The 24,748-nt window shown below is 38.2% G+C and overlaps 1 protein-coding gene across 10 annotated transcripts in view; it reads right to left on the bottom strand.

The window, feature by feature from the left end:
* The window catches only part of ppp2r5eb (protein phosphatase 2, regulatory subunit B', epsilon isoform b), a 175,724-nt gene that overhangs the window by 46,283 nt on the left and 104,693 nt on the right, over nt 1-24,748 (bottom strand). For 9 of the 10 annotated variants that reach the window (XM_069916250.1, XM_069916245.1, XM_069916244.1 and 6 more), the window contains 4 exons: nt 4,685-4,738; nt 4,546-4,596; nt 4,270-4,305; nt 1,146-1,265 (listed from right to left, as the gene is read on the bottom strand). In XM_069916250.1, the coding sequence (XP_069772351.1) occupies nt 1,146-1,265; nt 4,270-4,305; nt 4,546-4,596; nt 4,685-4,738 (261 nt within the window). The remainder of the gene's footprint in view (nt 1-1,145; nt 1,266-4,269; nt 4,306-4,545; nt 4,597-4,684; nt 4,739-24,748) is intronic. The other variant, XM_069916247.1, reaches the window with a different exon arrangement.

Below are 24,748 nucleotides of genomic sequence, written 5' to 3'. Positions count from 1 at the left end.
GGGGGGAGGGGATTGATGTTTATATAATCATGTAATGGATTTGACATTAATAATTGATTATTATATTTTATATCTGGCTATGATTACATGTATGGAAATTTTTCAAATAAAATTTTCAAAAAAAATTACAGAAATTAACTTTACAATGTATTTTTTTCAAGTAATATTGTTTCTCTGAAGGATAATCGCATCACCGGTGGAAGTGAATTGCAACACCCATTCAGTTTTAAGTATTTTAAGGAATTTGTAAAAATAAACACAAAATGCATGACCATTCAAAAAGAAAGGTCAGTATACAGGGGATAATTTAACAATAAAATCCTTGAGACCCCATAAATAACTGAAAGAAATCTCTCAGGCAAACAAAGCTAAATGTATCAGCAGCGATACAATACTTCCACTGTGCTTGGGGTGGGGGGAAGGGTTGTTTTTAGATCCAATAAGTAATGCTGTGCATTTACCCTCAAATATATGTTTTCAGCAAATTAATCTATTGTGCTAACTTCGTGGGTGTTCCTTAATGTTTTTATGTAAAACATAGATACATTAAAGCAGTCATTCTCAATGGGGCCATTCAACCTCCCTGAGGGCCCACAGAACATTTAATGGTGGTGGGGGAAGGAAGGAGCATGGACTGAAGTCATATAACCATTTACAGAGCAGAAACAGGCCATGTCAGCCTTTCAAGTCCGCACCGGTTCACTAGATCAAATCCACTAGCTCAATCCTCCCATAAAATGTTTTTTATGTACTCGGTAGGAGAGAAGTTTGAGCCCACCTCACTGACAAAAGACAAAGGAGGAAAAACCCAGCACCCAACCCCAACCATCCAATTTTCCCTTGCAACCTCTGCAACCGTGCCTGCCTGTCCCACATCGGATTTGTCAGTCACCAACGAGCCTGCAGCAGACGTGGACATACCCCTCCATAAATCTTCGTCCGCGAAGCCAAGCCAAAGAAAAAGAAAAGGAGAGAAGAATGGAACAAACCAACTAAACTTGAATGGTTTACAGGGAAAGGGGCTTATCAACTTTGATCCGAGTCATAAGGGAGCCATAGCCAAAAGTGGTAGAGAATAGCTGCACAGCAGATTTTATGTGCAACCTGCCATAAAGCTTTCAATGCTGGCACTTCAACCAACTAACCTGGAAATGAGGACTGGAAACACATCTAGCAATTTGCTTGAAAAGAGGGTCCTGAATTTTTACAAACTGTGCAGGCTCAATAACATCCAGGATTTCATCCATTTCCCCAAGAAACATGACCTGGTTTATAAAAATGCAACAGAAAATAATTCATTAATTTATAGCACTCTCATTAACACAATTTATTTTACTGCTATGATTTTGGATACAAACCAACTCAGGTTACAAATTTTATGTTAACAATGCTATTTTTCACAAAATACTGGATTTTTTGAAAACTATTTCCCTTAAACACCACCTCCTTCCACTATTGGAAATTACCTCACTAAAAACAGCAATAATGTTATTTTAGTCACACCCAGATGATCAAACTTTAAGGGTTTGCTTTTGGCAGACTGATTGACAATGGATCTCATCAACCCCTCAGTACTCACATTCTACATGGAATTATCTGGTCAGTGATGTTGTATTTCCCCGTGTGGCCTTTTTGCACCATGTTAATGGAAATACTGCTCTTATTAGCATACTTTCCAGAAATAGGGACTGGATTGAATATCTAATCACATCAAATTCATTAACTTCAGAGATGAGGTTCTTAATAGATGAGACATTCAGATCCTAATATATCAAACTGTCTGCTTTTTACACGTGGCTTTGAATTATTCCAATCATGTAACCTTACACCCGCTAAAGCAGTGATTTTCAAATTGCCCCCCCCCTCCTAAACTCACATTCCACCTTAACCAATCCCTATACCACCAGTGCTCTGTGATTAGTAAGGGATTGCTTAAGGTGGTGTATGAATGCAAAGAAAAAGTTTGAAAACCACTATTTTAATCGTACCTAATTGACTTATTATGTGCACCGTTTCATAACTCCAAGGGAAATGGGCCAATGACAATTTTTATCAAGCAAAATATTTCAATAACAATTGAGTCTAGAGCAGTGGTTCTCCACCTTCTCTTCCCACTCACATACCATTTTAAGCAATTTCTTCGTAATCACAGAGCACTTATGGCATAGGAATTGCTTAAGGTGGACAGTTTGAAAATCACTGCTCTAAAGCAAAAGTAAATTAACTTTCATGCAGATGTTCTAAGACTATACCTTATTTTTCAGTAATACATTCAAACACAAACAATAACTGCTGTTTATTCATTTTGCTATTCTGCATACAAATCAAAAAGATATTGCTAGGAACAGTCTTTCGTCTTGACGATGCTCGTCAATTCAATCTCATCACTGAAAGAACAATGAAAACGTAATACAAAAGTAAGCATTATTGTTGCAGAAAACAAGCTGATAGAGGGACTCAGTGAATCAGGCAGCATCTGTTGAGGGAAATGGACAGTCAACATTTCTGGTCAAGAACTGTCCATTTCCCTTTGCAAATGTTACTTGACCTGCCAAGTTTGTCCAGCAGCTCGATATTTGCTCTAGGTTCTTACATCTGCATTCTCTTTTCCTGACATAATTGTAGCTTTTTAAAGTTTCTCCATATTTAATGAGAAATCAACATAAAAATTGCTGTTTCACAAGCATCTTAAGAGCTTTCAAAAATGTTTGACTGTAATTCAGTAATGTATTGAGCATATATTCCTTTCCAATATTACAACTATTTGAATACCTGTGATAAAGAGGCTCAATAGAAAACTTGAAGGAAGGACTTAGCACCTGCTGCCTCAATACATTTTGACAAAGTCTCCATGATTCCTTCCTGCAATTGTAAAATTAACTTTGTTTTCGGAAATCATGGGCAGGCCTTCGACATTTGGCACAGCTATGAAATAGATGGCAAAAGATCCACCACTTGTTATATAGCCAAAATGATTTATGATAAAATTTCACATGGGATGTATAATCGGTTATGAATTCTACATAGCCAGGTTTATACCCCTGTGGAGTTGAAACTAACAATTAATATTTTTATTACCAATTATGAATAACATTTTTCATGGACTCTCTTAAATTCAAGCAGAACAACACGATTTCCCTGCCCATCATTTCATCTAATCAACAGTTTAAAAAACTTAATTCAGTGGGGATGTACGTACAGCCTATCTTCCAAAAACAAGCACATTTAGGATTGGTTTTATTTACAGATGATTCAATCAACAGTGTAGATATGGCTAATTTAGAAAACTGAACTGCTTGGGATGCCGAAAAAAAGTAATAAGTAATCTTACTACTTCACCAGGATCATTATTTTGTCAAAGTCTTGGGGTGCTGCTCTGACCCGAATATGCAGGAATGCCTGTCCCCATAGTCTCACTTGGAAACCTGGAATATGATTGGTTCAGTGTCAGAGATGACTGACAGTCAATCATTGCTGACACACAGAACATAGATATCTCACCGTGCAATGGGGAAGTGGAAATAGATGGAAATCGTGACATCAGGACATAGATATATTTTAGAAAAATAAATTTAGAGCCACACGCCTATGAAATGGTACGAGGATCTTTTGTTGATTAAGGTGACATTTCTGTGAAGAGAAACCTTTAAGTTTATGAAGAAAATAAAGGCTTCAAAACTTGAAAAAATAGTGGAAACAAAATGAACATTAAAAAAAACAAAATTTGGTCACAGCATTATAAAATCTGTCAACAACATGTTTTTAGGTTTTCATTAGAAATTAGATCGGCTAAGCATTGATTTACTCCATTTAAATCTGTAATTTCCTTCCAGTTATTCCCCCATTTCCTGCATATTACATTAATTAGCATTCAATTATGTTGGCCCACACTTAGTCAACTGCATGAACCAATATTATGCCTCAATGTGATCGTTTAAAAAAATATTCAGAGTACATTTCTACATAACGGAGGGTTTATCCCAAATTATTGGGAACAATAATCTGTTATTTCCTCGAAGATGCATGTGCATGGAGACAGAATAACTTGGGAACATAAGACAAAAGTATTACATGATTTTGACCTTCTTAGAGAAGTACCTCTGGTACTGGTAGAATTCTTGTTACACATATTGTTATTTTTTAAATTATTTTATTACATTAAGTTGCAGAATAGAACTATATACAGGTATTTAGCAAGTAAATAAGACTCAAAAGATCTTCATAAATGAGTTCATGGATTTTCTAAAAGTTATGTTCTCTTGTAAATACCTTGTCAGAAAATCCTAATAAGTGTTGCTTAACCATCTGAAAGTATTATAAATAATTTCAATTATATTTGAAATTGGAACATAAACTTAGAACTTAACTAACTTTAGCTACAGGTCTAAACTTCATGCTGTGAATTAGCAGTGTTTAATGTTATGGTTTTACTTTTCCACTTTCAAGTTCTCTTTACATTAAATGTATTTGGGCATACATAATTATATCAACCGAAAACAACATTCATTTTATTCCAGCAAAAGGAGATGAAAGTTGTGTCATTACCTCTTTTTGACTGCAAGTTTTTGGCCAAAACTTTAGTAAACCCCTGACGACCTGAAGAAGCACAAAGGACAGAAATTTTAAGATCAGTCCATTTTAAGAGTTTAAGATAATATAAATTGAGATGCACAATAAAACATACCGATTCAGTTAATGATGGATCTTTTTCAAGAAACTGTACAATGCAATAAGTCAACTGTTAAAGAAAAATAAAATGTTAAAACAGGAAAAAGACACATTTAAAGTAACAGTAGTTGATACTAATGCAGGACTTAAATAATTCTATTTCCTCGGGGACAGGAACAGTCATTACATCATAACTAAGATAGAATTTTACTCTGCTTCAATTAAATCCTTGTATATTGGCTTCTTGAAGGCAAAATTGACAACAATCAACTCCAGCTCACCCATCAGTCCTCAGTTCTTCCAATGCCTAGAATTTATCAAAATGCCTAGAACTCATCTAACTTGCACACAAAAATAGAGTACTGGTCCACAAGGTGAAGTATTACATTGGGACCAGTCTAATTTTAATGGGGTGAGACAGGAACTTGGAAAGATGTATTGTAGGAGACTGCAGGTAAAGGGATGACTGACAAGCAAAAGGCTTCCAAGAGATGAGGAAAGTTCAGGGCCAGCAGGATCCTGTTAGAGTGAAGGGCAAGGCTGGCAAGATTAGGGCACCAAAGATGACCAGAGACACTGAGCCTCTGGTCAAGATAATGACAGTAATATACAGTTTAAATCAAGTTAATATTTTGAGCACTAAAAAGGATGTAGGAGTTGTTTAATTAATTTAGGATGGAAATAAAGAGAGGACATGAGATGGCTCTGGCAGAGAAAGCTAACAAGAAGAGAACCATGGAACACTACAGCACTGAAACAGGTTCTTCAGCCCTTTTAGTCTGTGCCAAACTATTTTTCTGCCTTGTGCCACTGACCTGCACCTGGACCACATCCCTCCATACCCCACCCATCAATGTACCTGTCCATTTTTTTGTTATATGTCAAAATTTACCAATTTAGCTGGCAGCTCATCCCATACTCCCAACCCTCTCTGCATGAATAAGTTCCCCATACTGCTGTTTAAACTTTTCTCCTTTCTTCATTAACCCACGTCCTCTCGCTTTTAATCTCACCTATCCTCAGTGGAAAAAAATCTGCTTGGATTTACCCATCATAATTTTGTATAACCCTTTGCTGTAACTCAGTTCTTCAAGTCCCAGCACCATCCTTGTAAATCTCCTCTGCACTCTTTCAATCTTGATAGCTTTCCTGTAATTAGGTTATCGAAACTCCAAACTTGTCCTCACCAATGTCTTATACAACTTCAGCATGACATCCCAACTCCAATACTCAATGCTTTGATTTATGAAAGCCAATGTGCCAAAAGCTCTCTTTACAACCAAGAGACTGAACCTTCCCAACTAAGATTCCATGCAGGATCTTGTCAAAGGCCTGGTCAATCCCAAGAGTCTACCATTATATTAAAGGCAAAGGAGTAACTAGGGAGAGAACAGGGCCCTGTAAAGACCAACAGTGTTTTCACAGGTGATGAGTATTTCTCATGGAGAGAGACACAGAGGCCGGAAGACTTAGAGAAGGAAATAATTTTGGCCTTCTAATGTCATTTATGAGGACCTGTTGAGTCTTATTTACTCGCTAAACACTTGCATATGGTTCAGCTCTGCAACTTAATGTAATAAAATAGATTTTTAAAATAAAATGTGGAAATTTTTGCTTTATGCCCCATCAAACCCTTAAGGGTATTTGATGAAAAAAAGCAGGGACCTAAATTTAACAGCATCAGTAAAGGGTGGATGGCCTACATCTATTGTTATGTACATTTGTAAAATCGTGCCAATTTGCTCACAAGGATCTCTTTAGAATTAGATCCTGAAGAAAGCGGCCAATATTTCAATGAACCCCCATCACCCTGATCATAATCTCTTCTCCCTGCTATCTTAGGTCGAAGATATAGAGGCATGAAGTCCAGTGCCTCTAGGTTCAAGAACTAATCAGGGAGTGCTCCAAAACCACAAAAGAATTATCTGCACTCTTGCCAAGTCAATTATGATAATTATGACTATATTGTCTATTTTAAATTCAATTTTGTATCTTATTGCAGTTGTTTTGTTGCTTTTTTCAGTCATTTAAACAAGGTACCTGTTTAGCTGCAGCAAGCAACAATTTCAGTGCATGTGTATATTGTAATATTATCAAATGTCAGATGGAGAAGGTAAATAATCGCATAAAAGTTATTTGCTTCTAGTGATTCAGACACGCTTTTTAAAAAATAGAAAAATTCTATTAACCCAGTTACTCAAAACATTCAACTTGCAGCTAATTATGATAACAATGAATTGCTTGTAAGATTTAATTCAATTGTAAAAGTTTTATTTACTGACCACCTCTATTATTTAGTAAATATTGGACTATGAAAACCTTGCAATAGTTCAAAAACATGTCACATGACATAAACAAATAGCAATCTGGAGCACCCTTATCAAACATTTGTGAGGCATCATTAAAAATAAATAAGATTTTACACCAGCTATCCAGAAAAGTACATGAAAAGTCACTTCAGTGCGTCAATAATTTTCTAAGCTATTAGAAAATCAAAATATAGTTGCTGTAATCGCCAATCGAGAATGATGAAAGCAGGAGTGGGGGGGGCGGTGGGGGGGAGTTGAAGGAGGGGGTTGGAGTAGAACACAGACTTTTGGAGAGTTACAGGGAGCAGAGAAAATTGAATGGATAGGATGTGTAAGATTATGGTGGAAATTTGAACAAAAGGAAATTGGAGGCTCTGAACCAAAAAAAAAATCCAGATTTGGATTCTGGAATTCTAATAAATTTGTATGGAAATCAAAAAATTTTCTCCAAGATATTTTAATTCTCTTATTTTCAGTTTCCTTTTGAATTAACAATTGAAGTATACTAATGCCCTTTCATTAGGAAACAGAACACTTGATGTTCTCTCTGCCACTTATTCAGTTCGGTTTATCTATTATCTCGGTAGAATGCCGAGGTGTTTCTTCCATTCATTTCATAGAATCAAAGCAAGACCCAGATTTGCATGGACAAATCCAGTCCTAAGATTTATTGAGCACCACATTCATCACTGCACGAACACTGCGCTCCTCCGCTTGTCCCAGTCTTGCTGTGATTCCCTAGCTTGACACTGAGGGAATTATAACTCAATGTAGAGTCAAGCTAAGATTAAAGATCCCATTTGGATTCATCCTTGGCATATGCAATAAAGATTCTTTTTTTAAAAGAGTATATTTTACTGGATTTTTAGCCAATTATTTAATACACAAATATAATGCTTAAATGAGACATTAAAAAAAATCATTCAGAATTTTGAGGGAAGAATAAGATCATGTTCAGTTCTGCCATTTGTCAATTCTTGTCAGGGGTGTTATGGATCAAGGGTTTCTGTGCAAGACTTCCCAAGGGATGCTTGGCATCAGAACTACACGACCCAACTCAGGTGTCCAGGATCTTAGCAAGGTCAACCTTGCCCTGGGATTGCAGGGTGGAGAGGATTGGGAATTAAATATCCAAGGATATCAGGGAATATGGCAGGAAAGTAATGGAGGTGGGGTTGCACTCTTAGTTAAGGATGAGCTCAGGGCAATGAAGGATCTAATGAGCAAAATGTTGAATCCATCTGGGTGAAGATTAGGAATAGTAAAGAGAAAAAACATTACTGGTGTAAGTGGTCGAAAGGCCACCTGATAATAACCACTATTTAAAAAAGGATGTGGCAAAAGGCAAGAAACTATAGGCCAGTTAATTTAATGACTGTAGCTGGGAAAATGCTTGAAACTATCATTAAAGAAGAAATATGAATTCATCAAGCAGATAGCATAGATACAGCAAAGGCAGGTCCTGTTAGACAAACTTACTGGAGTTCTTTGAGGATATAACCAGTGTGCTAGAGGGGAGCAGATGGACATTGTTCACTTGGATTTCCAGAAGGCATTTGATGAGGTGACACATAAAAGGCATTATAAGATCAGGATGAATGAAGTTGGGAGTAATGCAATAGCATGGATAGAGGATTGGTTAGCAAATAGAAAGTGGAGAATTGGGATAAAGGGATGATTTTCTGGTTGGCAATCTGGTGAGCAGGGTTCCACAAGGGCCAGTACTGGCCCTGTAACTGTTCATGATATACATTAATGATCTGGAGACGACAGTGTAGTGTATCCAAGTTTGCTGATGGCACTAAATTAAGTGCCAAAACAAATTGTGTGGAGGATATGGAGAGTTTGCAAAGAGATTATAGATGAGTGAGTGAGCAAGGGTTTGGCAGATGGAGTATCCACTTTGGAAGGAAAAATGGAAGATCAGATTAATAATTAAATGGCAAGCTATGCAGAGAGAATTGGGAGAGCTTGTGCATAAATCACAAAAGCTTGATTTGCAGTGCAGCAGGCTATCAAGGCTAAAGGGATTGAATTTAGGAGCAGGGAGATAATGCTGCAGCTGTACAGGGTACTGGCGTGGCCGTATCTAGAGTACTAGTGCTCATTTCTTGAGGTCTCCTTTCTTGAGGAAGGCTTTGGAGGCAGAGCAGAGATTCACCAGGTTGATTCCAGAGATGAGGGGGTTAGCCTATGAGGAGAGATCATGTCATCTGGGACTATACTTACTGGAATTTTGAAGAATGAGAGGGGATCTTATAGAGGTAGGTAAGTAGTTTCCATTGATGGGGGACACTAGAACCAGGGGACATTGCCTCAGGATTTGGGACAGTAGATTAGGACAGCAATGAGGAGCAAAAACACAATGCTGGAAAAACTCAGTGTATTTTAGATAGCAAAGATAAAGATACATAACAAACATTTCGGCTTGAGCCCTTCATCAAGGAATCTGTGGAATTCACTGCTCTTTGAAGCAGTGGAGGCTACCTCAGTAAATACATTAAAGCAAGGTTAGATATATTTTTACATAGTAGAGAAATTAAGGGATATGGGGAAAAGACAAGCAGGTGGAGATGAACCTATCATCAGATCAGCCATGATCCCATTGAATTGCAAACCAAACTCGACAGTTTGAATGGCTGAATCCTACTTTCTTACGTTTCTTAACCTTCCCCTGAACTTAGTGAGTGTAGGTTGATAGAGACTAAGTAGTGTTTCTTCAGATGCGAATTGATGGTTTATTTCCCATAATGATCCTACCATTTCTGACTTTATCGGTATTGCAAAGGGTTTGTTATTGTTTTAAATGATTATCAAATGGTCACATCAAATTTCTGCAGTATTATGTCTTAACATTGAACATTTGACAGCACCCACTTTTTTTGTTACAAATGATAAGGAGTGTCATCAATATTCAGTCAGACAAAAGTTTCAATTTTAGTCCAGTACTTGCTACCATTAAGTATATTTTTTTACATGCGCGACAATGTAAAATGACAAAGAAAAATTATTCTACACAAAGATAATGTGAAATGATGAGATAAATGAGACAAATCGGTGTTGAAGAATCAGTAAATTATGTAAATTTACTTTCCATCTTCAAGAGATTAGCTAACAAATTCTTACAAAGGCCAAGATTGCATTTAAGTAACACGTAATGTTTTTAGGTCAACTAAATTGACCAAAACAAACCAAGATGCAACTTAATCCAGCAAGCATTACTGATCAACGATTGGTCAAAACTACAGGATAATAATTCAACCAGAGATATTCACTCAAGTGAATGAAAAGATTAACATCAATGCTTTGGTTCAAGCAAAGTTTATAATTTCTAAAGCAGTGTCTTGTATTGGTTGATAGTCCCCATGTTTTAAGCCAAAGTTTTTTTTTTGTTTTAACCCTTTGTTGCAGCAAATTTTTATTTACAGTTCAATGATGATACTGACTTTATTTGCAGCTTGTTTTCATGCAACTCACTGGCATTACCATGCAGATTAAAAGCAAGCAGTTATTACACTATGAACTATCGATTGCCAATATCGTTGACCTATTGAAACAAATTATCAACCAATGATCATTTTTTTCAAGCTTTTCCACCTGAAAAATTCCTATTTTAACCCAGAAGTTTAAAAATGTTAATTTTGCCAAAAAAAAGGGAAAAAAGACATGTCAGTGAATGGACAGAAAATGTACATTTATGTTCAAAGCAGAAGAGAAAATGAGAACGACTAAAAAAAGGTTATTTGTAAAATAAATTCATATGTGCCTACTCCTCACCCTACTGATTCAAAAGCATCACATTTTAAAATTATCAGTATTTGAGACGAACATAGAACATGAAACAGTACAGCACAGGGACAGGTCCTTTAGTCCACATTGTATACCCTGAATACAATGTCAAAGTAAATCTCCTTTGCCTGCACATGGTCCATATCTCTGATCTTTTCAGATCTATCTGGAATCCTCTTAAATGTTACTGTCATATCTGCTTCCACCACTACTCCAGGCAGCCCATTTCAGGTACCTACTACTTTTTTTTTTCACACCATAAATCACAATAGTCATGATATACACTTTTTCTTTTTCACAACTTGTGCTCCTCCCTAAAACATTCCCTCTTCTCATCTTAAATGCATGTCCTCTTGTACTTGACATATGTGCCTTGAAAAAGATTCTGTCTACACAATCAATGCCCCCTCTCAATTTTATAAGCCATCAAGTCTTTCTGCAGCCTCTGATGCTCCAGAGGAAAACAACACAAGTTTGCGCAAACTCTTGCTCTGGTGCATATCCTCTAATCCAGGCAGCTCCCTGCCAGATCTCTTCTGTACCTTTTCCAATGCCTCCTCATTCTTCCTCCAATGGGAGGACCAGAATTCCTCACAATAACACAGACATTTTAAAAAATTTGTTAGTGTTTACATTCACAGTGCTGCATGTACTGACAATGTACCGCATATATTCATGTAATGGTAGTTTTGGGGACCAATACTTCGGGTCAAATTTGGGGGTGGGGGGTGATCTTTACACAAATACTACCTTTCACCAAGGTAAGTACCTTGGTACCAGGAGCTCGGATGGGCAGGCGGCCAGGGCAAAGATCCACGATCTGAGCATTGGGAGCTCGGATGGACAGGCCAACAATGTGAGGGTGGTGGGGGTGGGGATTAACGCCGACTATTACACGAGTATATATGGTACATCACAATGTTGAAACAATGCTGGACAAACTCAGCAGGTCGAACAGTGTACTTTATGTAGTAAAGGTAAAGATACATACCTATGTTTCGGGCTTGAGTCCCTCATCAAGGTATAGAAAAATATCGGTAGGCCAGCGAACAAAAAGGGAGGAAGATGCGGGAGAGGAGCAGGGTCCCAAAGACAGGTGGAATAGGGAGGGTAGGCACAGCAGTGTTGGGAACGAGGAATGTCTAAGTGAATAGAGAGGGAAAGGCGTGTTGAGCTTATGGAAAGAAGACGGAAGAAGGCAGGGAGAAAGGAGAACAGATTAGCAGAATTTGGAGAAGTCAATGTTAATGCCATCTGGCTGGAGAGTGCTCAGATGGAAAATCATGTGCTGTTCCTTAAATTACGGGTGGTCTTGGTGGGATAGCACGAGGCCATGGGCAGACATGTTAGTATGGGAGTGGGATGCAGAACTAAAATGGTCAGCCACTGGGAGGTCCCTGTCACTTGTGCAGACAGAGCATCGATGCTCAGTGAAGCGATTTCCCAGTCTGGGCCTAGTCTCTCCGACATACAGAAGGCCACAAAGGAAGTACTGGATGCAGTAAATTAGTCCTGCGGATACAGAAGTGAAGTGTTGCTTCACTTGAAATACCTATTTGGGGCCCTGGATTGTGGTGAAGGAGAATGTGTGGGCGCAAGTGTGGCACCTCCTGCGGCCACAGGGGAAGGTGCTGGGAGGTGTCTTGGTAGGGAGGGATATGTGCACGAAGGAGTCAAGGAGGGAGCAGTCCCTACAGAAGGCAGAGAGAGGAGGAGAGGGAAAGATGTGTCTAGTAGTGGGGTCCTGTTTAAAGTATCAGAAATTCCAGAGGATAATGTGTTGGGTTTCTTTATTCTATCTCTAATTTATGGGAGATCTTGGTGGGATAGTACATGAGGCCATTTTTTTTAAAACTTCCTCCAATTCTTTACACCTGATTTTCCATCAAGGCACTCTCTAGCCAGATGGCATTAACATCGATTTCTCTAGTTTATGCTAACTTGCTCTCCTTTCTCTTTCCTTTCCTGTCTTCTTTCCATCAGCTCTCCACCTCGTCCCTTTCTATTCATTTAGCCATCCCTCCTTCCCCATTTGCTCCTGTGCCCTCCCTCCATTATCCATCTATTACCTCCTGCCTTTGAAGCCATGCTCCTCACCCCATGCTTCCCTCTTACCTTTTTGTTTCGACACAAGCCGATACATTTTCATACCATGATGAAGGGCTCAAGCACGAAATGTCAGTTCTGCATCTTTATCTTTGCTACATAAAGTACACTGTTTGACCTGCTGAGTTTCTCCAGCATTGTGTTTTTACTTCAACCACTGGGTCTATAGACTTTTGTGTTTTACTTCCTGCATCACAATGTTGAGTCTTCTAACAGTGAAAAACTAATGCAAAGGCTGAACGTGTATACTATGTAAGTTTAGACTAATTATTCCCATATGTTATCATATTACAACTTCGTGGTGATCAAGACTCAAACAGCAATTCTATCTTTATGAAAAAAAAATCACATTTATGGTTAATCTTCCCTGAAGAAAAACAAATAAATGATTATAACACTTTATGCTGTAAGAAGAATATTTATTGGTTCTATGTCTGATATGATGTTTCATCAACTTAACGAAACACTAAGTCCATCTGAATACAATAATATAAAAACTGATGCAGTATCCTTTATTGACAGAACACAGACACATTTATAAACTTCTTACCTTTTTGTTCTTTGCGCTGTATTCAATCAGCTACTTTGTTTCCTCAATAGGCTTGCTCACATCTTTCATTAATTCCACTCCACTGTCAACCAACATTAAATGTACACCTATCAAGTTTAATGACTATTGCAATATTCTCCAAGTACAACTCCAGATTAAAATGAGAATATTTGTTAAAATGTTAGTTCAGTAAAAAATTCAAACTCGAAAGAAATTACCATTGGCCTTTTCTTAAAGGACAAAATTTGGGAAAGTTTAATCAATTTAAAAATATATATTGCCTATTTAATCTTGCTAAAAAAATGTGGACATTGAGTGTTAATATATGGAAGTTTGTCCTAACAATTCAACCACCATTTAAACTTTCAGAGTAAGTTGGTAGATAAAGAAGACCAGAGCACTGGAACATATCCAGAAATTAGCTTTTTAACAATTTCAGTGGATGCCAGAGTTGTTTAAAAAAAAGCAGCAAACAATGCACCTATCATTAAAATTAAATACATTAATTTCAGCAATTAAATTTGAAAGGCATATTGATCATCACATATACAGCATCATGCACATAAATTATTCATAGTTAGCAAAAACAGTGGTATCTGTGAAAAGCCAAGTGGGTAAAATATTGTATTGCGACAGAACACTAGCAATATTATCCTGCACATCCCTATGGAACAGGTTTACACTACTACTCCTGGCAGCCCATGGAAATTACAGGAGATTTTACAATCATACAAAACTGCCAAAACCAGTTTATGAATTTAGATTCAAACATTCAAATAAACCTCTTGCCTTAGAAAGCAATGCTCAGTTCACCTAGATCAAAGCATTCAGTGACCGTGGCCGCACCTCCACACCCCCCCCCCCACCCCCCCAGCTGTCAGATAATTGATTGAGGTTTTAAATCTGCTCAGAGCACAAGAGATGACCAAGCACATGGGCTTAATCTATTCCAGCCAGAATTCTTCATATCACTTCAAAACACCAAATTATCTATCTATAACTAAGTAGCTATTCGCGTGCTGTGCACTAGAAGTGAAGATTTGGGTCCAAATGAGTAGATCTTTTGCATGCAGCCTTAACAGATGTTGCAAAAAACTTTCATAGTTTCATTGCTGATCTGAATATTCAGTAACACTGTCCAATACAACTGCTGGCAACAACATCTCTCATGTCCAAAAAACGATCCACATTGCTCACACACATCACCCCTATCCTCCCCAAACAGACAGAACCAGTCTCCGTCCATCATCATCCTCCTCTGCCTGGAAGAACTTAGTAAATTCTCCTTTGGCTCATCCCATTTTCTCTAAATCAAAGGTGTAGGTATGGGTACCTGCATGAGTTCCACTTATATCTGTCTTTGTTGAATATATGGAGCAATCCATGTGACAAGCTGATAGGCTCCTCAACTCTTTCCCCATTATATTGACGACGACATTAATGCTGCTTCTTGCACCCACGATAAGCTCGCCAACTTTATACCCTTTGTTGCCAACTTCCACACTGACCTCAAATTCTTGTGGTCCATCTCAAGCAGCTCTCTCCATTTCTCAATCTGTCTCCATTTGGGAAACAAACTATCTGCAAACATTTTTTTACATCCAACTCCCAGCTACCTTGATGACAACTCTTCCCACACTGAATCCTGTGAGGATTCTATTCCTTTTCCTCTCCATTTCTCCATCTCTGCCACATCTGCTCCCAGGAGGAGGTATTCTATTCCATGACATCTGAGAAATTATGGAAATCATAGATTTCCTTCTACTGCCATAAACCCAGGCCTCAACAGCATCTCCTCTATTTCACGCACATCTGTCTTGGGCCTCCAATCCACCCCAATCAACATAAAGACAGAATTCCCCTTGTCCTCACCTACCCAGCCTCCACATCCAATATATTTTTCTCTTTGATTTCCACTATCGACATGGGGATTCCACCGCCAAACACAGCTTTGCCTCCTTGCTTTCCAGGGGCATTGATCCCTCTGAGTCCCTCATCTACTCATCTTCCCACCAATTGCACTCTTGGTACCTAACCGTGACTTCAGGATGTGCTACACCAGGGATGTCAAACTCAAATTCATAGAGGGCTAAAATTAAAAACTTGGACTAAGTCGTGGGCCAAACTAAATATTTATTGAAAATTTTCAACAACATCTGCATGTTTTCTCTTCTTTCAACATATGCAATGTTAAACTTTTTCTTATTAAAATATATGTTTAATAATAGTTTTGGTTAAACTCTTTCCAGAAGCATTAACAAATGAGAAATAATATTTCTCTATAGCCTTTAAGCTCCTCTTAAATGTATTTTTTTTCACAAGCCAACAAGTCAAAAAAATAACAACTTGCTTCAATGAAAATCCAATCTTTCAACTATGAACAGTCCAAAATTAACCAAAGAAAATATTAATCCAAGCTTAGCTTGCTACACTGTGATTTACTCTGATGCACCTGGGTCTAAAGCAGATACTTGGCATGTCTTCTTAGATGCAAGTTCATCAAACTCTGGGGTCAGAATTTGCCTCCCACCTGTCTTGAAAGGTCCTGTTTTCTGTCTTTGGTTTGGCCATTTTTCATAAGGGGTTTTATTACATGTGAGTTAGGCGACAGGTCGCAGATGCTAATAAAAGAGAGGAGGTGGGGGCGATTAGTGGGCTGACAGGCTGGCGCCAATGCATTTGCAATGCATTCTGGGATTTGTAGTATTAGCTGTGCATGCACTGTACTGGCGTGGCGGCCAGCGGGCCAGCTCTAATACATATTTGATATGATCTTGCGGGCCAAATATAATTATATCACGAGCCAAATTTGGCCCGCGGGCCTGAGTTTGACATGTGTGTGCTACACTTTCACTTGCCTCTCCTCCCTTGCCATTATTTGAGGCCTCAAACAAGAGGTGTAACATCACTTATGAATCTGTAGAGGTTATTTACTGTATCTGGTGCTCCAAATGTGGCCTCCTTTACATCAGGGAGACTGGTCGCAGACAGCGAGATTGTTTAACACCTTTTCTCTGTCCACTGAAAAACCAAGGACCTCCCAGTGGCCAACCACTTTATTTCCACACACTACTGGCACACTGACATGTCTGTGAGTGGCCTTGTATACTGTAAAATTGAGGAACAACACCTTACCTTTCATCCTGCAGTCTCCAACCAGATAACATCAATATAGACCTCCAATTTCTGTTAACATCCTCAACCATCTCTCTCTTTGTCCCTTCCTTTTTTGAGGGGTATCTTAGTACTTTGCCCTCTTCCCCATCACTTCTTGACTTCTTTCTCTTCTATTTCCCCCCCCCCCCACCCCGTATCTCTTTCTTGTTAGACTATGCTCCTCTCCCTTTCCTCCTCCCCCTTATTTAGCCATTGGACTGTTTTTCCACATTACAAATGAAGGAATCAGGTGCAGAACATCAACTGCCTTTTACTTCCTATGGATGCTGTGTGACTTTTATGTAATCCACTGGTCCCCAGCAACAGCAGATTTTCTTGTGAACCATCATCCATGTGCCTGCTTTGCTTCTGGATGGCTCAATTAGTTATCAATGAAAAAAGACAGCTGAAAATATAACCAAAAAAATTGCTTACGTAACACTGGACAATTTTTTTTACAAAATGTTTGCTTCCTGAAAAAAATTGGGAATTATGATAGACAACTTCAATCTGAACACAAAGATAATGCCAGATTTGCAGAATCATGTGGGAAGTTGGAGAAATATTCAATTAAATTTTATTGAATTTTGCATGTTTAATCACATAAAGATGCTGACACATTGCATTAAACTAACCTAAAAATGCTTTAGTGTTGATTTTGTTTGTAGTCAGCTTCAAACAATACTTGGCTAGCATTGATGGATTCCAGTTGTCCAAATACCACTTTTCCAAGGTCACAATGTTCCAGACAAGCATTTCAGCATGTTTGTCACTGTCTGTACTAAGACCAGCGGGAAAGAAGTCCAAATGCGAATGCAGAAAATGAATTTTCAATGACACTTTGCATTTTAAGGTTTTTTATGCTTGAAGCATGTTGTTAATCAGCTGGATGTAGTTTGGTGCTCTGTAGTTTCCAAGAGAATTCTCAACATCTTTAAATCCATCCATGCTATTTTCTCCAGCCTCACTTGCAGATCTTTGAACCACCAGTCACTGATAAATGTGTCTGATTTGTGTACCAACAAAAATGCCTTTCTCAATCTTAGCATCAATTATTATTGAAAACTTCAGTCTCAAATAGCAAAATCCACCACCTTCCTTATTCATTGCTTTCACAAAATTTTTCATCAATCCACATTTGATGTGAAGAGGAGGCAGAAAATTCCTTGTTGGGTCAACAAGTGATTTATGTGCCATACTTTTCTGACATGGAGTAAAATGCAAAATGTAACGTGACTCTTTAGCATGGCTATACCATTCACAAATAAAGCAACAGTACTAGGCATATTCAAGCTGCATTCCTAGTGGTAGGGCCAATACTTTTAGATCACCACAGATGTTCCAGTTGTACTTGTTGTACTGTGCATTTCAATAACAGTTCCATGTTATCATAATTTTCTTTCATGTGTACTTCAGAGCCAATGTGTACTGAAGGGTAGACATTGCCATCGTGTAACAGGACATCTTTTAGGCTCAACTTTGATGAATCCATAAAAAGATATCATTGTTGTGGATCATACATACAACCCAAAGCCATGAACAATCCATCAATGTCAATGCAGAAACAGAGGTTGGCAACCTACATAAAGAAGTTTGTCAAATGTGCTTGACATCTCCATAAGGCAGAAATGTTCACACCTCGTGTTAGCAAACCCCATCCTTGCAGTCTTGAACCAAGTATTTCTGCTTTTGCTTTAAACAAACCAAAGTCGCTGACCAGGTCATTTAATTCTGGCTGTTATCAGATGAGGATAATCATGCATAAACCATTCAACATCTGGATCAGTGTAATTTTCCACATCTTGTTCGTGCATTGTGGCATTTTCATCTGCCTTAACTAGGCTCCATGTTTCTGGTGGCTTTGGAACTGGAAAAATATTATCATGCAGCACTGATCTCATGGCTGAAGGCAGATTGGGTATTCAATAGATTTTTTTTAAATTTTTAGCAGAAAAGCATGATACATAGGTGAGACAGAAGTAATAGAACATCACGTGATCCTTCTGTTCTTACCATATAATTGGGGCTGCAAATGGCATCAACTTTCAAGTACTTCTGAACCAAGCTCTCAGGTTGACTGCATATATTGTATAACAAATGTGAGATGACCAGGGTTTGTCTTGATCACCAATTTTACAACCGAAGTAGAGCTCATAAGCAGTCATGCAGTCATAATTGCAGTCATGCTGTGCCTTTGAGCCTTAAGCTCAAATGTAAGAATGTATCACACCTCTTGCGACAATGATAAGACATTTCTGCTGTATTGAATCTTCCTGAAGACAATAAATGCTATTAAGTACATTTACTATGCTATTGCCTGAAAAACATCAACAAGTGTTCAATTTATATGTAATGCACGGCATCTAAACATGCAAGCTGCTTTTATAGCCTGTCTGCATCTATCCTGACTAAGCATGCCCATCAGGCCCAAGACAATATTTGCATAGCACCTACACTGAGTGCATGCCCAGGCATGCTTGGACTGACCAAAACAACTTGCTTTATGGGCAATGTTCTACAGGTACATAATCTTTTATTCAGAAAGCTCCAAAATCCGGCAAGTGGGGAGAGGGACCGGCAGCGCGAGTCGAGCGGGCGAGGGTGAGAGGCTGGCAGCGTGAGTCAGGCGGGCGAGGGTGACTGGCAGCGCGACTGGAAGAGGGTGGGGGTGGATACGGCAGCACAATTCGGATGGGCTTAAATCTGGCTTTCCGAAATCTGGAAAAATCCAAAATTCGGAACACACTGTCCCCCAAGGGTTCCAGATAAAGGATGTGTACCTGTAGTGTGATAAAAATTCACAAAAAATGGGTTACCAGTCGATCTGAAATAAAAGGTACGACAAGAAACTTTTAAGGTGAGTTTCGTGATCAACTCCCCAAAATCCATAAGCTATACCCAAAAGTGTTCAGGAAGCAAAATCTTCATTGTCCGTTGTTACAGAAACCTTAAAAAAAATTACTAAACTGTACACTTGTATCAATGGTTCAAGAACACTCAATAAAATATATGCCTATCAACAGGGGGAAAGCAGTGTGTATGTTAACCAAACCGGCGTCCAAAAAGTCATCCAAAATATGTAATCAAGTACTGTATTTATTGCTGACAATAATCAAAGAGTGAAAAAAATGCAGATTACAAAAATCTAAAATAACTAAAATTGGGCAGCATGGTTCGTGTAGCAGTTAGCGCAACACTGTTACAACGCCAGCGATCGGGAATGGGATTCAAATCTCGTGCTGTCTGTAAGGAGTTTATACATTCCACGTGTCTTTATAGGTTTTCCCCGGGGGCTCCAGTTTCCTCCCACCCTTCAAAACATACAGGGAGTTGTAGGTCAATTGGGTGTAAATGGGTGGCATGGACTCTAGGGCCGAGAGGCTGTTACTGTGCTGTATGCCTAAAATTTATATTTTAATTTTTTTTAAGAGGTTTGTACATTCTCCCCGTTTCTGTATGAGCTTCCTCCAGGTGCTCTGGTTTCTTCCCACCATTCAAACACTAACCAGGGGTTGAGGTCAACTGAGTGGCACAGGCCCATGAGGTGAAAAGGGCCTGTTACTATACTGTACTGCTATTCCACAACATACATCCGAGTTCTATTCTGACCAACCGGTCGCATCTCGAAATGGTCACAAGTATTAAGTATGTTAGCATGGTATGCAGAAGTCATAAATCAAGATATTTAATCAAATTTTTAATTCCAAATTGAGCATCTTCCTAGGCTTCTTGCCAGATCAATCAGTCGGGGCTGGGTTTTTCCGTCTTGCACGTCATCTTCTTTGGTGAGCTTACCGAATAGCAAATGAGAGACCACTACTATGCATGCAGCCTTTTTTTTCCCAGTCGTATGCACGGATGGTCGTAAGTTGCATAGGTTGTAAGCTGGGGAGAGGCTATATATAATATAAAAATAACTGAATACTAGAAATATTCAGCAGGACATCCAGCATAAGATTACAAGACATAGGACCAGAATTAGGCTATTCAGCTCATTGAGTCTGCCCTGTTATTTAATTATGAGCTGATCTATTCTTTCACTCAGCTCCATTCCCTGGGCACATCCCCTTTACCTTTGATTCCCTGGCTAATCAAGAACCTCTCAATCTCTCTCTTAAATACACCCAATGATCTGGCCTCCACAACCGCCTGTGGAAACTAATTCCACATTTCACCATCTCGCTAAAGAAATTTCTTTGCTTATCTGTTCTAAGTGGACACCCTTCAATCTTGAAGTTGTGCCCTCTTGTCCTTGTCTCTCCCCCATGGGAAACAACATCTGCTCTGTCCAGCCCTTTCAACATTCAAAATGTTTCAATGAAATCCACTCTTCCCCCCTTCTCCTAAATTCCAACAATTAAAGACCATGAGCTTTCATTCCCAGAATCATCCTTGTGAACCTCCTCTGAATCTTTTCGAACATCAGCACATCCTTTCTTAAATGAGGAGCCCAAAAATGCTCACAATACTCCATGTGAAGTCCCACCAATCCCTGATACAGCCTCAATAGCACATCCCTGCTCTTACATTCTATTCCTCTTGAAATGAATGCCAGCATTGCATTTGCCTTCTTCTTCACTGACTTGATCTGCAAGTTTACCTTCAGGGTATCCTGCATGAGGACTCCCTTTGTATGTGGAAATTTTCAATTTTCACCTCATTTAGAAAATAGTCTCCTAATTTATTTCTTCAACCAAAGAGCATAACCAAACACTTTAACTTTAAAAAGAGAAAACAAATGAACATTTCAGGCTTCTGACATTTCATTTAAACTCTCACCTGGAACTACAAATCCATCACCTCCATAGATGCTATCTTACCTGCTGAATAATTCCAGTTTTCTGCTTCCATTTGTGCTGGTGAAATTTATCGAAAATAGTTTTCAAATAAACCTGAAAGCAGGTATTATTTTCTTTGACCTTAATGTAGCACAAAATGCAGTAAAGTGCTCAAGCTCGCTTTAAAATGTCAGGTGATCAATAATGCCAAATGATTCAGGTTTCATTTGAAGATTACTACAAGGATCTGCTTCAACCTGGTTTCAGCTACAAACTATTGATTTATTCAAATTTGAAAAGAGCAACTAATTCTTTTTTCAAATAAATTTATTTATTTTTTTTGACCATACATACAGTAAATTAAAAAATTAAAAAAGAGCTACAAAAGTAAATCCAGTATTTGCTCCATGATGGTTATACCAAACTCCCCAACCCCCACCCACCCTAGAAAGACCCCAAGAAAAATATAGATTGGGAAAGAAAAGTAAGAAAAAGATAAAGAAAAAGGAAAGAAAGAAAAAAAAAAGCAAGATGGGCAGCTGAAAAGAGCCACACACTCCACTGCTCATAAATTCATATTCAATTAATTTTCTTTGGAGAAGATCAATACAGGTTTCGAGGATTAGGATGAACATAATTAAAGATTTACACCAGAGATTTGTGAAAAATGGATGTCAAGCATAAAAATATTTTGTACTTATTTCTTAAATTATCGGTAATTTTCTACAGGGGAATACAACTATGTATTTCTGCATTCCAAGGTACCATACCTAGATGTGAATCCGACTTCTATGCAACTGGCATACATTTTCTAGCAACTGCCAATGCAATTTTAACAAATTCTGTTTGATGTTTAGATAGTTTCAGTTTAGTTCTTATCCCTGTAATATTACCCAGTAAAAATAATTCTGGGTTTTGTGGAAATTCGATTCCTATGATCTGTTCTCAGAAATGTCAAAGATCAACCCAAAAAGGCCTTACTTTAGAAAATAACCAAGTTGAATGTTAAAAAAAAAAGTTCCTACCTCTTCACCACATCGAAAACTTTGGTCTGATAGGTCTAAATTTAATTTGTTTAATTTCTGTGGTGTGAGATATAATTGATGCAAAAAATTATATTGTACTAATCTTGATCTTACATTTATCGTATTAGTCACACAATCCCAACTTAATTCAGACTAGGGTTGCTCGTCGATTCTTACATTGAGTCTGATTCCCATCTCTGTCCGGACTTATGAACCAACCCCCTATCTGGTTGAAGTAAAAGATACATTGCTGAAGTGCACGTCTTTGTACTTCTCTTTCGAATCAGTGTCTCAACATCACTACAATTTGGTAAAACTATTGTTGGTCCCAATTTATCCCTTAAATACGCTCTTATCTAAAACTAGCATAACATTGTGTGTTGTTAGGAATTCCATCCTTGTTTTTAGTGGTTCAAATGATATCAATTGTCCCTGATCATAACAACCTTCAATATATCTGATTCCTTTACAAGACCAGATTTCCAAAATTTGGTTACCCATTGTACAAGGTACAAGTCTATTATGAGACAGAGGGGTTTTGGGAGATCAGCCTCCCCTTGTTCCAAGATCACTATTTATTTTATACCAGATATTGTATTTTTAAAAAGGGATTTCTCTCTCACCAGTTATTAATTTTTCATCCCATTTATATATAAAATCCTCTGCTATTCTCTCTCCTATTTTATCCAATTCCTTTTTCACCCATGCAGGCTTATCTCCTTCCTCAAAAAGGAAGGGAAGAATTCTCACCTGAGCTGCTCGGGATAAAACATTTAGCAATACATACAGATAATAATTTTTAAAATTTATACAAATTGAATTATCTACTATTACTTAAAAAGATTGAAGAAAATCTAAGCAGATGGACAGCCTTACCTTAAACACTACTGGGAAGAATGAACTGTATTAAAATCAATACATTTCCAGGAGTACAATATTTATTTTAAGCACTGACTATACCATTATCTCAGAGATTTCTTTTCAGGAGTTAAATAAATCAAAAAATTTCTTTGGGAAGGTAAGATGTCGAGGGTCACTATAGAAAAGCTAACTTAGAAATATGAGCTGGGAGATTTGAGATTTACAACTCCCTAATTTAAAAAATTATTATCGAGCATCAAATTCTTAAATAGAACTTTTTCAGAGCAAGAAAGAAACCCTGACAGCTTTAGAAAGACAGTTTCAGCACATGTCTTACTAATAATTTCAAAATTTATGGGGAAATAAATATCTCAACCAATGGACAGAGATTAAACCATGATATTAATGCAGATTATCTTGGTGTTATGCTTGATTGAGCTATAGTGAACAAAAGATACCTGATTAATGTAGCAGCAAAGGTCAAAGCAATCTTCTCCCCAAATTGACAGGCTCTGGTAGACTGGATACTGCAACCATTTGGTACATAGCATTATTATTGGTAGCCCTTCAATTCGAAGAAGACACATTGTTGTGCAGTTTATCTGTGGACGTGAAGGTGACTTTGGAGTCCCAGTCTGGAAGCGCAGAGTCTAGCATAATAGGGGCACTGGAAGTCCATTGTGGTAATAACTATGGCTGCTGCTTTGTGACAGCGTTTGTGATTTTCCATCAGTTTTTCCCAACGACTGTCTTCAATCTGGTACAAGCTTCATAGCCACAGGCCTCACCAGTAGGTTCTGTCAGCAGCCACAGATTCTAGTACCCTTTGGTGGATGTCACAGTAGCATAGGATTTCCTTCACTGCGTCTCTGGACGATCTTGAGGTTTCCTTCTTTGTCTCCAGTTCACCATAGAGCAGCTGGCATGGCATAGGGTGGTCATCCATTCTGATGGCGTGTTCCACCCACCGCATCTGTGCTCTGATGATCAGAGACTCAATAAAGGTGGACTTCGTGTGACCCAAGACCTCCAGGTTAGAGACACTATCTTGACAATGGATGTCAAGGATAGAACAGAGGGCATGCATGTGAAATTTCTCCAATTCTTTGATGTGACATCAGTATAGTTATTCTTACCGTGAGACTGCTTTGGCAGGTAAGGTAAAAATAAATCCAAAGGGTTTCTACAGGTATACCAAAAGTAAAAGAATAGTGATGGATAAAATTGGGCCCCTTGAGGATCGGGTGTAGCTTATGTGAGAAGTCAGAAAAGATGGGGGAAATTAAAAAAAAAAATTTTCTTCAGTATTCATTAAGAAAAAGAATATTGAGCCAGGTGAAGTGGGGAAATCTGGTTGTGAGGTCATGGATAATATACAGATTAATGTAAAGGCAATATTGGCTATTTTAAAGAGAATGAAGGTGGATAAATCTCCAGGTCCTAACAAGATATTCCTTCGGACCCGGAGGAAGGTTAGTGTACAAATAGTGTGGCCTCTGACAGAAA

The sequence above is a fragment of the Narcine bancroftii genome, chromosome 2 (assembly GCF_036971445.1).
Source record: "Narcine bancroftii isolate sNarBan1 chromosome 2, sNarBan1.hap1, whole genome shotgun sequence".
NCBI classification, from domain to species: Eukaryota; Metazoa; Chordata; class Chondrichthyes; order Torpediniformes; family Narcinidae; genus Narcine; species Narcine bancroftii.
This window is presented reverse-complemented; position numbering and strand designations above follow the sequence as displayed.